Below are 17504 nucleotides of genomic sequence, written 5' to 3' on the forward strand. Positions count from 1 at the left end.
GATATTAGGGTATTTTGCCAAGAACAAAACTGGGAAACGATAATAGTAATAAAAATACCTAACACAAACGAATTTAGAAAGGATAAGGATTAGGTCTAGGATATTTATAGGATATGAAGGATATACTTGTACATGTGAGAATATACTTATAAATATATAGGAAAAGCAATTGATGCAACTATAAATGTATTCATGTAATATAACTAAATCTTAATATTGTTATCATATATATATGAAGATAGTATTTTATAGATAATAGGATCATTGGAAGAAAGTAGAGTAAGAATAGAAGTTGGGAATGGAACACGGATGGATCGGAGATGATTAAAAAGGGAGGTGTGGTCAAATTTAGAACATGAGAAGAATATATGATTCAAGTCCGCCACTTCAGCACCGCAATTACACGACGAACTTTGTACAATACCAAGCTTGTATAAATGAGAAGGTGTGCATACGTGACCTAGACGCATACGAGTTATAATAGTTGTTGCGGTCTTTCCAAGCTTTAATTTACAAAACCATGGTTTGAAAGGAATATCGGGTTGTATAAGGTGATAAAATCTTCCTTTTATTGTACTTGTTTTTTCCCAATATTCCTTCCAGGCATACCTTAAATATATTTTTGGGAGACAAGCTAGGTCACTACAGTAATTATGATACGGATACATATCACCACAAGTTACAGCCTCTCTTGCAATAAGGTCAGCTTTGTCATTGCCGCTAATACCACTGTGTCCTGGTAACCAGGCAAAAGAAACGGAATACCCTCTCAACATGCAAAGATAAAGACTTTGTCTTATGTCACAAATAATGGGATAAACTGGTTTTGATTTAAACGGATATTTGGCTAGAGCTTGCAAAGAGCTCATAGAGTCAGTGAAAACTATTGCCTTATGTAATTTCATTAAAAGTATATATTCTACAGCTTTTAAAATACCATAGCATTCCCCGGTAAAAACTGAAGATTCCGGTGGAAGTTTAATTTTTTGAACGATATTAAATTGTGAATGAAACACACCCACACCTACACAACCGCTGTCTGGTTTTGATGCATCAGTAAAGATGTAGTGCCATTCATTCCATTCAATGTCAGTTATAAACATAAATTTGGCATTCAATTCTGAATCATTTTTTGATAACCCAAAATCATATTTAATATTAGGAGATAAAACTAAAGATTGATATGAGCATTTATAAATGGGAAAACAGGACGATGTAAAAGTGGGAGATTCTATGGATTTATATTTTTCATAACTTTGTATTAAACATGGAGGTTTTTTATGTTTCCAATAAGATGAAGACGAAATAAAGATATATAGTTGAGATAACTTTTGAATAAGCGGATGATCAGATAATTGTAAACAACGAAAAAAGAAGCGATCAGATAAATATTGCCTTCTTAAAACCAAAGGTGGATCACCGACTTCGAGCTGTAAAGCATTGATTGGACTTGATTTCATTGCTCCAGAGATAATCCTCAAGGCCTTTGATTGAATTAAATCCAATTTCTTAAAAGCAAATGAACTTCCTGGAGCTAACAAAAAAGTTCCATAATCAATGACACTCCTTATAAGACCATTATAAGCAAGTTTTAGTGAAACGGGATGTGCTCCCCACCAAACTCCAGCAAGGCACCTAAGAATGTTGAGGTTACGCTCACATTTCGTGGAAATATAATTACAGTGGGACAGACCTGTTAATTTATTATCTAGCACGATACCTAAAAATTTAATTTCAGTCTTTATAGGAATGTATGAGTTATCATAAAGCACCTTAATTTGTTGCGGTGATCTCATTCTTGAAAACAAAACTACACTACTCTTGGTTACAGAAAGATTAAGACCATTTGCATCTAACCACGTTTTTAACAAATCTAATGAATCAGATAATTTGGCAGAAGCAGATTCTATGGACTTCGCAATAAAATATAATAAGAGATCATCAGCATATTGTAAAATTTTGACGGATTTATCAAGGAATGATTCTAGATCGTATGTGTATATGTTGAATAAAATTGGACTGAGAACAGATCCTTGTGGAAGGCCTTTCCATACTGTTCTAGATAATTTGGTATCTTCATCTAGATCCATATGTATTGTTCTTTCTGATAAAATATTAATAATGAAATTAGAAAGCATTACCGGTACATTTAAAGCTTGTAATTTAGTTTTTAAAATAGAAATTATTACATTATCATAGGCAGAATTTATATCTAAAAAGGCTGAGAGGATTGACAAATTTTGTGAGAAAGCTATATGAATATCTGAAATAAGAATGCTCACATTATCTAAGGTGCTCTTACCTTTCCTAAAACCAAACTGGTTCGGGGATAGTAAGTTATTACTTTCTAAAAACCATTCTAGACGGTTCTTCACTAAATGTTCAGCTAGCTTTAGTAAGACAGACGAAAGTGCAACAGGACGGTATGAAGATGGTTCAGAAGGTGGTTTATGAGGCTTTAGAAATGGTATAATAATCTGAGACTTCCATGAAGTAGGTATATTTCCCGAAATAATTATGGAATTAATTATATTTAAAAAGTAAATTAATGTCGCATCGCTAGCATTTTTAAAAAAGGAATACGGTATACCGTCTTCTCCCGGTGCAGAGTCTTTAATACAAGCTAGAACACCTTTAAGTTTTACAAGAGTAAAAGGAGACTCAAGTTCGGATAATTCGTCAGAGACGGATAGAGAAATATTGTAAAGGCATTCCGGCACATAACTAGGAGCAAGGCAATCTAAAAATTTATTCGCTAAAGTTAAATCGAGTGCAGAACGTGATGTATGATCACTAAAGGCAGATCTGAATCTTTTAATATTATAACAAACGACTGATGAATTAACTTCTGGACAGATAGAAGAACAAAATCTTCTCCAACCTTCCAATTTCTTTTTTTTCAGTAGTTTTCGAGTAGAACGTGAAACTGCGGTGTAAATTTCAAAATTTTCTGATGTCATGTAATTATTATAATTTTTTTCAGCCTCTTTACGATTTTTAATTGCTTCCGTACAATCTTTGTCCCACCAAGGTGGGGAGGGAATTTTTCCCTGAAGCACTATTTTTAACAGGAAATAATAAATCAGCAACCTCCTTCATATTAATTATCAAGTCATTACAACATTGATGTTCATTTCCATGATAAACAATAGGTAACTCCGATATTTTATTATCTAAATATTGTTTGTAAATATTCCAGTCTACATTTGATAAATTATATTTAAGTCGAGGACCACTCTTTCGACTTGAGGGAATGGAAATTGGAAAAGAAAGAATGAGGGGAAAGTGATCGCTTCCGAAGGTAGAGGAATGAGGATACCACGACAGTGAAGAAGCTAAATCAGAAGAACATATTGAAATATCAGGAGCACTAAACCCTTCATTCGGTGCAGTTCTACGTGTCGGTACATCTGAGTTAATAATACATAAGTTGTAAGTGTCAATTATCGTCAGGAGTTTTCCACCATAAAAATTAGAAGTAGAACTGCCCCACGATTGGTGCTGAGCATTAAAATCGCCCATTACGAGAAAAGGTTTAGGTAAAATTGAAAATAATTGTTCTAGTTGTGAATATATTTGGCATGTAGGATCAGGAATATATAAAGTAACAAAACAGATACCATTTATAATTATAGCAGCTGCATTAATGCCGCTATATATAGGAAGCGAAAAAGAAGAAAAAAGAAGGGAGTTTTTGACCAATATGGCAACACCGCCATATCCGTCAGCTCTATCATCACGGAGACTTGTAAAGCCTGAAATCCTAAAAGGATATCCTGGCTTTAACCAAGTCTCTTGTAGAGCTATTATAAAAGGATTATATTTATTAATCAAATAAAATAAGTCTGATTTCTTATTTGTTATGCTACGACAGTTCCACTGAATTATTTGGACTTTGTAATCCATTGTGAGAAGTTAATAATTGAGAAAATACATTGTACATGGCATCGTTGGACGGTGGTAAAGTTGTTTGTATCATTTTTGATTGCGATAACACTTTAATAAGCATGAGAATAATATCAATGATGGATTGATTATTGTCAATATTATTTGATGATAATGCACAACCATTAGAGGGAGCAGGAATATTATATTCCTTAACTATGGCTTCATGGGCAGAACGATCATATCCTTGTTGTATTTTTTGAGGAGAGCGTGGTTTAAGTGTAACTGTTTTTTTATATGATGATTGTATATGTGGTAATGATGATTTCTCTTTAAGGAAAGAAGATTGAAAATGAGATTTATTGGAAGGAGATGATGATGTTAATACATCTGAATATAGTTTAGAAGTTGGAGGATGAAATTTTGATGCTTCAGCATAAGAAACACAACTATGGGCCATTGTTTCTTTAATGGCTTTCTGACGTGCATATTCAGGACATTTTTTACTAATTGCTGAATGAGAACTATTACACAAGATACAAGAAACATTTTCCTCATCTACTTCACATTTATCACCTGTATGATTTTGCCTGCATTTATAACACCGAGGATTTGAACGACACTGCATCTTGACATGTCCGAACCTACAGCAGTTATAGCATTGGATAGTAGGGTAAATGTACAAATCTACAGTTAATGATGTGTAAAACATAAATACTCTTTTTGGCAATATTTGTCCATCAAAAGTAATAACAATGGTTTCAGTATTAATAAAACTTGGTTGTCCTTCATTAATTGTCTTTTTCTTTATTCTTCTGGTTTTTAGAATTTTCCCACAACCTATCGGTACTGATATATTTTGGATTACTTCCTCTTCTGTCCAATCTTTAGGAATACCCCTCACAATTCCCATACGGGTTACATGGAAAGAAGGTATAAATGCCTTAAAATTATGTGTCACTAAGTTACTATTATTTAAAAATGCATTTGCATTTTCAAAATTTGAGAAAGAAAGCGATAAACGGTTTCTTCCTATTCTTTTGAGGCTACCATTCACTATATTATTTATCTTATTAGTGTGTAAAAAGCGACCAAATGCAATAGGATGTAATGTAGTGTTATCATTAGGATGTGTTTCATTTTTTTGTACATGAACGACATAAGGTGCTATATCCTCGGCATTGTACAAAGTTCTGCTTAAAGTACTGGGTGGAGAAGCAGGTTTAACAGACTCGGTATTGTTTACAACTGGTATTGATACTTGAGTTTGATTCTCATCTTCAATACATTGACAATCACTATCTTTAATTTTAGATTCAAGACCCTTGGTGTGCCTCCTTCGTTTTTTATTGCAATGTTTGCAAATGCGACGTTCACCACGTACTCGCTTACGTTTAGAACTTGCAACGCTAGAACCATCTGTGTCCATACTAGATTCACCCAATATATCAAAACTATTATTGAATGGAATAGTTATATTTGCAGACACCTGGGGGGTTGTCCCCCCAGGGTCTATAGGTGGATCCATAATGTTAATATAGGTAATTTACTTACCAATATTTACAGCAACAAACACTATTACTACAAAATATACAATTAAATATACAATCTAATACACAATATATAAAAAAGACTAATCCTTATATAAATAAAAATAAAATTAATTTAAAGAAGATCAAAAAACACTCCCGCTTTTTTAAACGTTTCCCGCCACAGTTGATGTTAGTAAATATATCTAGGTAGGTAGTCGTAAGTACTATCCTCAATCTAATTTAAACATTTAAATACCAACCACATATGACTGTATCTGTGACATAGTGTCTGTTCTCGTCTACTCTATGATGTTACTGTCATTTCAAAATTTTGGTTATAATTTCGATTTATCGTAAATTAAACGAAACTAAATTAGTTACACACTCCACACCAGTAAAAACTTACTTTAAAAAATCATCTGATAATTTGTATTTATATTATTTAATTAAATCTGCACAATGGCTATTTATAACAACACGCGGTTCTTAATTAAAAGAATCATTATAGCTGACTTTAGAACTAGTCTTAGATTTTATTCCGATCAAATTGACAATCCTAGTGAAGAACAGCCTGTAGATCCTACAAAAGATAGAACCAAAATTATCCCACTTGAAACTAGCATGAGATATTTAGAAAGTAAAGCATATAAACAAACTTATGGAGACAATCCAGTGTGGACATTATATCGACGTAATCATAAAGGTGGATTTCCACCAAAGAAGACAAGAAGATCATGTGTCAGGAATGGTGTTATATCTACTGGAAATCCTTGTCCCATTTGTAGGGATGAATATTTAGTGTTGGATCATAGGAATACAAAACTGCTGGAGCAGTTTATATCTGACTATACTGGCCAGGTAAATAATAATAATTCAGAAAATATAATACTCCATTATTATACATATAAATAAATAATAAATAAAAATGAAATTAGTTAATTTGAATATTCTCCTAATGAAGTTGAAAATAAATGTGATAACTAGTTGACAGATTGACCAAACTTATATAAAATTACCCAAACAAAAACTTCCTATAAAATTATAAATATTAACATCAACCATCATTTTTGTTAAAATCACCATCATAATTTTTTTATGTTAAATAGTAAAATTCAAAAATATTAATTCATGCATTAACTTTTGGCAGATACTGAATGAATGTATAGCAACTCGGTACCGCGGGGCTTTGCCTCCCCTTAAAAGTTGCCCTATGTTTTTTTATACAACTTAGAATACTTTGTTGACCTATTCAAGAAACTATTGCATGAAAAATTCACAATAAAAGTTCACTGCCATATTGCCACCCTTTCGGTTTTGAGGGTGGGACATTGTAGTGAATTTACAAGGCTGTATCTTGTAAATTCACTGCAAAATCCCATAGGCATAACACTAGTTCTCAGGAATGGCAATGCATGGTATCATGGGCGCAATAGTATACTCTATTATCTCCATAGTACTGCTAATGTTTATAAGTGATTGTAACCTTTTTCCATCAGGTGGGCCGTCAGCTAGTTTGCCATTTTAAGTTATATAAAAAAAAAGTAGTATATTATGAATTGATTATATCATTAAATATTTTCATATTTATTTACTTACCAAAAATATTGACTCTTTTATTTTTACGTATATTTTTATTAAATTACAAGAATTGCATGGTTGACACAAAACTTCACTAGCTGGATATTAGTTTACAAGCTTAGTTATAAAGTTGTGGCACTGGTTTCTTGGTTAAAAACATTATTGTATCTAAATATACCCAACCCATATAGTCCATATTGGTTAGGTACACATTTCATATTTCATTTTTGTTTATTTATACTTCAATGCACAGTTATATAATATAAGGAAGTGTACTTAATATGGTGGACTTAACACCTAATGGCATTCTCTATCAGTCAACCATGAGAAAAGCAGAACATTAAGTAAGCAGTGTATTTACTATTAATTAATTATGAATTGAAATTAATACACCCAGTATACTTTATTCTATGACATTGATTGGAAAACACAAATAACAGGCCGAATCTGAGCGATAGCAGCACCAGCTTCTTGCCGCATTGAATTTTAAAATACTTGTGTGTATGTCGAATGTTACATTTGCCATAATGATGACTATTGTTAACAAGTGGAAATTAAACTAATGGTATTATTTTTTTCAGATACTGGATGCTTACAAAACTGGTCTTTGCCAAAAGAAGCATAAAGAATTACTTGTAGCTATTGAAAGAGCATGGGACCAAGGTCTCCTTACATATGATGTTCCTTTTAGGAAATATGATTACTCATTATACAATAAAACAGCAAATAATTAGTATGTTATATGTATAAAATATAATTTATGTAGTTGAATAAAATATACTTTCCAAAAGTTCTTTTATTGCACAAAACTTATTAGTTATTATTATAAGGAAGCATAATTTTCTATGGCACTTAAATATTAATATAAGATATATCTTTATAGACTAGTATATCACTTTATTTTTAATGATGTATTAAGGAAGACAACACATATCATAATGATAATTATTAATAGTTATAATATTGAAAATCATAATGTTCCAGTGTTAATAGTTACTATATAATATATGATAGAACACTTATAGCTCACTGTCAAACAACTGGTTATAATGTGCATTATGTGAAATTGTCCATTAAATTAGTTCTATTCCTTTGAACTAATAATTCCCTGATGAGTGCAGATTTCTCTCTTTCTAGAATTGATATCCTTTCATTTTTTCTATTTACCTCCTGAAACAAAAGTAGCAAATAGGAAATCTCAGCTTTTTAAGCGACTTCCAAAAGGAGGTTCTTATAGGTAACAATAAGATTTTGCGAAAAAAAACTAACCAAAAAATAATTAATATGTAATAATTAATACACAGATAAACTCTATAAATCGTTAAAAGAATTTCAAAATCGATTCAGAATCAGCGAAGTTATCGCGTGACTTACAAAAAAATATAAGTAAATTAAGAACCTCGTACTTTTTCAAATGTCTTAAAAAATAATTTCGCTTTAACGAGATATAAAGGTATTCTAAAGTAGAATATATTAGGATTTAACGATTTGCTGACAGACCTCTGCTAACATACGATTTTGAGACTGAAGCATAGAAGCATTAGGTGCGTTGGATGTTGAAAGTTGTGCCATCGGTAATGCCAGGTTCATATGAAGTGATAGTTGTCCATTTCTCCAACCAGCTGCCAGAGTTCCTAGCTGACGATTGAGTTCTAACACGCGAGCTCGTAGTAGTTCTAAACGTTCTTGATGTGCTTCACTCCAAGGTTCCTAAAAAAATTGTACACATCAGTAATAAAAATAACTAACATTATAAATACATACTTATTACTTTATATAAATATATTTACTTTTTATATCTTTATATATATAAATATATTAATGTCCTTCTTTTTCGAAATTGGTTAATGAACCAACTTTGTAATCTACTATTATTATACATTATAATATATAAATAGTACCTACCTATGTATATTGATATGTCTGTTAGGGTCGTATTTTTAACCGACTTCAAATAGAAGGAGGTTCTCAATTCGGTTGTATTTTTTTTTTAATTTGTTACTTCATAATTCAATCAATTGTAAATCGATTTGGATAATTCTTTTTTATCTGAAAGGATATACTTAAGATTGGTCTCATAGAAATTTTAATAAAATAGGTTCAGTCATTGAAGTCGGTTATACGAGTATACTTTTGACAACCACACAGACCTGTTTTCATATAAGATCTATATTATCATATATTATCTTGATTATATTATAAAATTGTAAGTATACCATGTACATATGTATATGGAAAATATTTAAGAAAATGGCAATAGAAGAATAATAGAATTAACGATGAATTACATTTTTTATATTTGTCTGTCTGTCTATATGTTTGTTTCAACATCACGTAAAGAAACACGTTTTATTTTGATATTTTGCTGATCTAAGTGTTATTTTGCGGACGCCCATATCACTGGTTAGTTGATTAGATTTATTTAATACCAGCACCATTAGCATGCATCGAGTGTTGGCAGTTGCGCGTAAGCTATTGGTGGCAGAATTAAACAAAATAATTCTAATCAACTAATCGTTTTATGTTTATATCTCATATAGGCGTGGTTCATTGCATTAGTTTCCTTACTTTTGTAATTCACACATACGAAACAGTTTGCAAAAAGCTAATGTTTAATAAAATTTTTTTTTAGCTTACGACATAGACACCCATTCTTCCTGCATAACGCATTTTTTCTTGTACTTCTCCTAATTGTTTCAAGTACCATTCGCGCGCTTCCTCTACAGCTGTCAATCCTTGTAACAAAACGTCTTTTTCTTGTTCAATTTGTTTCATTCTCTTCAAAAGATTATAATCGACTCCATTGTGTAAAGTATGTCGTCGCGGCTCACGTCGGCGAGATGCACGACGCATATTTTGTGATTGGGTTTCATTAGTTGATCGGCCATCACCAAGACCTCTACTCCGTTCTTCCAGTACTTGAGATATGTCTTCAAAATTTATTTTTGTGTCAGTCATTTCTTCGTTATCAAAAACTGTTTCTTCTTCTAATTTGTAATTAAGTCTAGAATTTTCTTTTCTTTCCAAAGGATTTTTTTCTAATCTTGGTGGTTTTGGCGGCCCATAAGGCCTGGATTGATCATGTTTAGGTATATTATTAATTGGAGTGTGATGTAATGTTTCTTGAATTGAAGGATCTGTCCGCTCTATTAGTTGAGGCATACTGATAGTTCGTTGTTGTGCTGAGGTTTCAGAAGACTTCATAACATTCCAATTTCTATCTATATTTTGAACATCGTTTACGTCTAATAATGGAGCAGAAGGTGGTCGTTGTCCCTGTGCACGAATACCTGAATTTGTGACTTCATTATTTAGTCGATCCACATTATGGGAGGCATTTTCAACTTGATTACGAAGAAGGCATATTTTAAGACCCGTACAGAATCGTTTAAAGCTTAGTAATCCATCGTGGGAGGCGACCTTCTGAAGGCTTTCTATGACACCACGGGGTAAACCTTTTGTACGATCATCACGCCAACGGTTTTCGATATCTGTAAGTTTTACATACCCAGTATGTTTATCATCCATAATATCGAACAATGTCCTCATTGCCGAAACAAACTGCTTCGGTAAAGAATCCACATTTCTTGGGTTTATTTGAGTCATATTAATAGTGTTATTTTCTTGAATAGGTTAGGTACTTAAAATAAACACTAGATTTGAGCACCTGTCAATGAGTAAGTTTCAAGGCCGATAACACGTAAAAATATAATATATACTATGCTCATTACAATTTAAAGTATATAATTTTAATTCAATATAGCCATTATCTATTGTTAATTGTATCTCTGTACACAGCACATAAACACCAACGGTCGTTTTGTTGACTGACCACAAGAGCACATGTATGAGAATAAAAAGGTGACCGTTTGTTGAACGGTAATATGTGATGGCAGTGGGCGAGGCGACCGGCGTAGTGTGAGTGAATTTGCAAGTATAGCTCGACGAGTGCGAGCAAGAGAACCGGTCAAACAGCATTTCGGGCTTCGAGCAGGTAGAGACGGTCGCGGAGTCGCGGGTCACCCACCATTGTAGCAGACTCTTAATATATTGACACTTTTATTACAATATCATTCAATTTAATTATAAAACATCAAAACATTACATAGATTTATGCCTATTATACACCGTCAGAAATTGTATATTTTATAGTATTATAATTAGGTATATACAAGTATATTTTAAACACATACAAACTATCCTATGTTCTAAATTAGGATATGATCTATCCGTGTACCAAATTTCATTCAAATCCGTTAAGTACTATTTACGTGAAACATCCATCCTTACATCCATGTTCACAAACTTTCACTTTTATTATAGATAAATAGATATTTTTTATTGTTTTCTCCAAAATATTACAATAGTAAACTTATTATTACTATAAATAATTATTATTATACTACAAATAATTATTATTATAGTAATAGGATGGATGTTACTTATAATTTGTCTACGTATATATATATGTATATATACTTATAATAATATATCTACGGTATACTATGCATGTTTGTATGTATATATAGCTAGTCCTCAGCGTTAGTCTTAATATATAAAAAGACTATAGCACGTATCAATATATTCATTCAGGCAAATTCTCAAAAGTAGGACCGTTCTTAAAAACATTGCTTATTAATGTAATCGTATACTCTAACTTCATCTCTGCATTTGTATTATTGTGAGTGTGTATGTAGATGTCTAAGTTTTTGCGAGCTTTTTAGTCCTCTAAGAAATTTATATGCAAACCTAACTTATTCAAATTACTGAAATTTTTGTTTGGATTGTAATTTTTTATTTTACAATTTCATAGCCTTTTCGTTACATTTTCTAGTGGCACATTATGTGTAAAATCAAATGATTAATCGTAACAAAACAAGCCAGAACATTTTTATGCAAATAAAAGAATTAATAAATTATTTTAAATGAAATATTTGAGTAGGTATATCTATCGTGCAATAATAGAGCCCAAAAAGAAACATCATAAAGATACTTATTGTGTTTTATTTTTTAACCTTTACATTAGACTTTAACTAGAAAACAAATATAAATTTTCATTAATGTAATGTCTTTTGCAATTGGGAAGAGACCTATATCCAGTTATAGGCTGATGATGATGATAATTGCTATTTCAAATAACACTGAAGCAGGAATAAATGATAATGTCGGTTCTCTTATGGATGAAAATGGAATGGTAATCCCGTCTGCGCTATCGATATACGGGGAGCACCAGTGACGGATGATAGATGAGTATAGAAGCAGATTAGTAAACCAATCGTGACGAATTTTACAATAATTAACTAAGATATTTTTTATGGAGAAACGCTTGGAGGTCGACCTGATAAGGTATATTGCCAGCAATAGAACTATTAGATCCATTGCTAGCAATATACCGTACTACGATTACTAACAATCCCATTCCCCTGGAGATATTTTTAGGGGCCTAGACATGCGTATGTCGAGGAAATAGGCAAAATACCGAAGAAGAGCCAAATTAAAAATACCCGTAACGGGCAAGTGTTTATGAAAAGATTGATGAATGTGGAGGAACCGAAATAGGTCCATTTGAATCAAAACATTTGGCATAGCCTATTGCTAGCAATTAACCTTGTCAGGCGACTTCCACATAGTAGCCTCTGGAAACCATCATGCTGAATTTATGTGTTATTCATTATGACGGGCTAAATGACCTGCCTTTTCACAGAAAAACAAATTTGAAATTCACATTTGGTATCCCAATAGCGAAGTGTAATAGGCTCTCAATATTTAGGGAAACGGTATACCCTAGGAAAAAAAGACCTACCTTTTTATTCTCACGTATCATCCCTCACTGATGCACAGCCAACGTATACTGTAAGCGCAGATGGGATTATTATTCCATTATCATTGTTAAGAATTGTAGCTTAAATAAATTTTGCCTAACAACATTATCGTACAAAATAAAAGTCTTGTCGGTTGTTATCGAATGTGTCGGTAGAACGTACGTTCGTTGTCGTCGTTCTTGTTTTAAAATATCGCACGCGTGCATATATTGCCGCGAATATAGTTTTTTCTTTTCGTATCGCTTTTTTAATCATATTACACATAATCAAGAGGCTGATTGAGAGGAGGGCATTGCACTGCTGATCGGCGGTGGATAGGTAACCTGGATCTGAGAGTAAGTTCGAACGAGCCAGAAGTACTGGGAAGCCTAAAGCCAGAACTTAATCCTGCTAACTACAAAGCTTCAGGTCAGTGGTCTCCACTTTCATTATCCTCTTGTGTTTCCTATTTAACTACCATCATCGTAATAAGTTTCATACAGTCCATTAATAACCGTTGCCGGACTATTAATTTATTTTTTTTGTAAGATCTTATTTTACGAACGGTTAACTGAACGGTGTGGACTGCCGTACGGTGAGCGTGGACTGTAGGGGCGTTGGTTCAGGCTGGAGTGAAACACAGCGATTACTATTCTGAAGCCTCCGGTACCGTCTGAAGAGAGTATTTTTTCTTCTTGTCCTATTTCTTCTCGAGTGTAGTGCGTCGCTGCCCGGAAGCGAATGCCGCTCGACGGGAGGCGGCCTATCTTTATACCCGCCCGCTCGCACGATAACATTTCCAACTCGCGTTAGCGATCTGTGCGAGCGGGACGGGGCGAGAATGAACGAGACGCGTGTCTCTTCAGTTCGGTACTCTATAGCGTCTATTTATTGCAATTTACAATTTCTTAATTCTATTTATTGTTACAATTTCTATTCGTAGGTAATAATGACAACACGCAAAGGAATACTTTATTTAACTTACACTATCTTAAATCTATGTAAATCTATATAAATAACAGAATACAGAAACGATTAACTAGGGACTTAACAACTATAAATTACGATATATACAAATAATGTCGCGAACATAATCTCCCGCCGCAGCTCTCGTAGCTGGAGTTAACTCGTGTTCGCGTCGCTCGATGTCGATGTGGGCAGTATGATCAGCTTCTTAGTGGGTCGCCGTAGGATGCCCTTGTTCGTCCGCACGTCGACCGCTCGAATCTCGCCGTCTGGTCCAGGGTAGGTCGCCACCACCACGCCTCGCTGCCACGTGTTGCGAGGCAAGGTCCCATCAGCTATTAGGACCAGGTCGTCCATTTTGATGGCTCCGTGTGTAGCTCGGGGCTCCCGCCGGTGTTGCAACTCGGGTAGGTACTCCTTCACCCACCGGTTCCAGAAGCAGTCAGCTAGCCTCTGGCTGGCACGCCACTCCTTGTGTCCCGCCGCGTCGCTCTCTGTGAAGCTGCCTGGCAGTGGGACGCGCGATGGACCGCCCAATATGAAGTGATTGGGGGTTAGGGCGCTGTCGTCGTCTGCCGATGTTGACAAGGGTGTGCTCGACCTCGACCAGTAGAGTGTGGAGGACCTCTTCCTTGGGCGCCCGCTCGTTCAACGTAGCGGCTAGTGCGGTCTTCACGCTACGCACCAACCGTTCCCACGCACCTCCCATGAAGGGTGCGCTCGGGGGAATGTAGCGTCACCGGATGAAATGGACTGATGACTCTTCTTGGATGGCTTCCTCGGCTGCTTTCTTCAGTTCGACGTCAGCACCTTTGAGGTTGGTGCCTTGGTCGGACCATAGCTCAGTGGGACACCCTCTGCGGCTTATGAAGCGCCGCAGGGCCATTTTGAGGCTGCCGGCGATTTCCAGGTGGACTGCGCGCGTCGTTAAGCAGGTGAAGAGCACTCCGTACCGCTTCTGGTGAGTGCGGCCCACTGTCACGGTCATAGGCCCGAAGTAGTCTAGGCCGGTGAACGTGAACGGTCGCTGATGATGCGCCAGCCTGCTCTGTGGATGGTTGCCCGTTGACGGCTGCGCCGGTCTTGCTCTTCGTAGGCGGCACAGCTGACACCTCTTCAGTTCACTGCGGACGGCGTGTCGTAGGCGCAACACCCACAAGTGTTGTCGCACCTCGTTCGTGGTGATCTCGAAGCCGCCGTTGAAGTTTCCGATGCACCCATGCGATGTATAGGCGCACCCAGGCGTGGTTTCCGTCGACGATGGGGGCTCTCGTTGCTCGGCTGACAAATCGGCGGCGGCCGCTATTCTCGATCGAAGTCGCAGAATGTCGTCGTTGTCTATGACGACCGACAGCTGTATGAGTCGACTGGATGACGGCAGCTGTTTCCCATGTTTCAATACTGCGATTTCGTTGCCGAACGCCTCTTGTTGCATCGCGCGAATCCATAATCTAGGTAGTGTGTGTCTATGGGGATGAAACACACAGATGGACTATTGCTGTTCTTGATTTTCATCTTCGTCTTCTCTCTATCGACTTTCTTCGTGCGGGTCCAAGTGGGGTCGGCGCTCTCTTTCTTCTTGTTTCTCTTTCGGATGGCGGTGCAGCGTTGACTGGTCGGTCGCAGGAGGTCGATGAACTGCAACACCCGTGCTGAACTGCGAACAAGTTTCAACCAATTAGAAAAACGTGACGGATCGGGTAATGCTATAGACAACTGCGTCGCGTTCTGTAGCTTGTGTACGCGTTCTTCTCCCGTTTTCGCTTGACTATCGTCGCTTGAACTATCTTCACGCGGCCACTGTTCTTCGTTTTTGTCGAATTTCCTTTCGACCAGTTGGAGACGTCGCATTGCCGATTCATAGTTGTCCGGCGGCACAGGGTCGTCCTTCTTCCACAGTAACCCCGTCTCGTATCCTCCCGCCGGTAACGGACGAGTTTTTTCTTCTAAAATGCGTAGGGCGCGACGTTCCTCTTCATAAACCTCTTCGGTGCGATCCCCAGCGATTCGAGCGCGAAATGTTGCTTCATCATTTCTTCCATCGATTGTTCCTCTTCATGTGTCGTCACTATGTGGCTGATTCTGTGCACCTGCTGTCTTGTCCTGCCGCGACTCGTACCGTGCAGTACCCATCCCAGGTCGGTGAGTGATGCGACCGGCTGCGTGTCGGATCCTCTTCTGACTTCGTGGGCCAGCAGTAGGTGCCAGTTGTCTTGCCCCAGCAGTACCGTCGGTTTGCCCTCTTCGTAGACCAATTCCCTCTCTATGTCCCGCAGATGTGGACAGCCCTTGATGACGCTGCGTGGTACCGACTGCGGTGATAACTGCAGTCTGTCCATCGTCCGTGCCCCCACTGTGTATTCTTGTGAATTCCGCCCGCGGATCTTGAAGTGAACACGCGTCGATTGAGCTGCGTTGATCCGTGCCCCGGCCACACCTTCCATGTAGAATGGTGCGGGGGGACCCGTAGCACCGATTCGCTCCGCCACCGTCGTCTCGATGATGGTGCAAGTCGACCCGTCGTCCAGTAGCGCGTAGGTGTCGCACGTTCCCGTGGGACCGGTGACTCGTATCGGCAGGATCTTCAGGAACGCGATCTTGTCGTTTTCCCTTGCCGATGCGGTGACTGCGGCGGACTTGTCCTCGACGACGTGTGGTGTTACTTCATTCTCCGGCTGTTGTCGCGTGGTGTGCAGCAGAGGGTGATGAGTCTGCGTGCACTCATCTACTCCACATCTCTTGCTCTTGCAGGCGTGGCGAAATCTTCTCACTTTGAGGCAACGGAAACACAGCCTATGAGTCTTCGCTAGCTCCCATCTCGCCGATGTGTCCGCTTCCTTCATCGTCTTGCAGTCCGATGGAGCGTGTCCCTCTCGTCGACACATCGGGCACGGTGGTGTAGCGGGTTTCTCCTGCGTCGTGTATGTCTTCGCCGTCTTCCATCTTCGGACGGTATCTCCTCGGCGGGGGCGAAGTTTCCAATCGTGCGGCGGTCCTTTGCAGGAACTGAGAGAGTGTTATGAGGTCCGGTTGTCCCTCCGGTTGGTCGTTGGCGAAATCGTAGTACTTGAAGCGTAGTACCGACGGCATCTTCTCTGTGACGTTTCTCACTATTTCTTCGTTGTAGAGGTAGTGACTCTTGTTCAGCGCTCGTATCGTGGCGACGACGTTCTGCACCTTGCTTGCGAAGAGGCAGACGTCTCTTGCGTTGTCCGAGAGTCGTGGTAGCGCGCGGAGTTTGTTCAGTTCGGCTGTGACGAGTGCTCCAGGGCGGCCGAACCTCGCGGCTAACATCTTCATTACTTCTTCTGCGGTCGTAGACCCGACGAATAGGAGCGTGCCGCGTCCTTTGCGGCCCCCTTCAAGCTTCTGCGCAGTCTTGCTAGGTTCTCTTGTTCTGTGAGTTGACTTGCGCTCTCTTCATAGGCCATCTTCCATGGTAACCATCGCTCGACGATCCATTGAAGACTGGCAACTCGGTGACTCTTGACGCTGTGGAGGGCAGTATGTTGCGAGCGGCCATCTGCATGGCGATAAACTCATTACAATCGATGCCCACCTTCAGCACCGGTTCTTCTTTCTTCATCGACTGCATCGCTGCTGCTATCGTAGGCATGGCGGCATGTGGGTCAACGTGGCGTGCGTGGTCCCGGTGAAGTGCGTCGCTGCTCGGCTGTGGCGGCGGCGCTCTCGAATCCTCTTCAACGGGTCTCGATGGGACGAACCCCTGACGCTTGCCGGT

At 37.7% G+C, this 17504-nt stretch overlaps 2 protein-coding genes across 2 annotated transcripts; one reads left to right on the forward strand and one right to left on the reverse strand.

The window, feature by feature from the left end:
• Positions 1–5689: 5689 nt before the first annotated feature.
• LOC113517032 (28S ribosomal protein S18b, mitochondrial) lies at positions 5690–7785 on the forward strand. The gene is made up of 2 exons (XM_026901550.3): positions 5690–6275; positions 7577–7785. Exons 1-2 carry the CDS (start codon positions 5877–5879, stop codon positions 7727–7729), a joined length of 552 nt encoding a protein of 183 aa, XP_026757351.2. The 5' UTR covers positions 5690–5876; the 3' UTR covers positions 7730–7785.
• On the reverse strand, positions 7029–10997 carry LOC113517030 (suppressor APC domain-containing protein 2). The gene is made up of 3 exons (XM_026901546.3): positions 9633–10997; positions 8496–8705; positions 7029–8165 (listed from the first exon to the last, which is right to left on the reverse strand). Exons 1-3 carry the CDS (start codon positions 10599–10601, stop codon positions 8052–8054), a joined length of 1293 nt encoding a protein of 430 aa, XP_026757347.2. The 5' UTR covers positions 10602–10997; the 3' UTR covers positions 7029–8051.
• Positions 10998–17504: the final 6507 nt, after the last annotated feature.

This window comes from Galleria mellonella, unplaced genomic scaffold, assembly GCF_026898425.1.
Source record: "Galleria mellonella isolate WM207_F2 unplaced genomic scaffold, CSIRO_AGI_GalMel_v1 utg72, whole genome shotgun sequence".
In the NCBI taxonomy this organism is placed as follows: domain Eukaryota; kingdom Metazoa; phylum Arthropoda; class Insecta; order Lepidoptera; family Pyralidae; genus Galleria; species Galleria mellonella.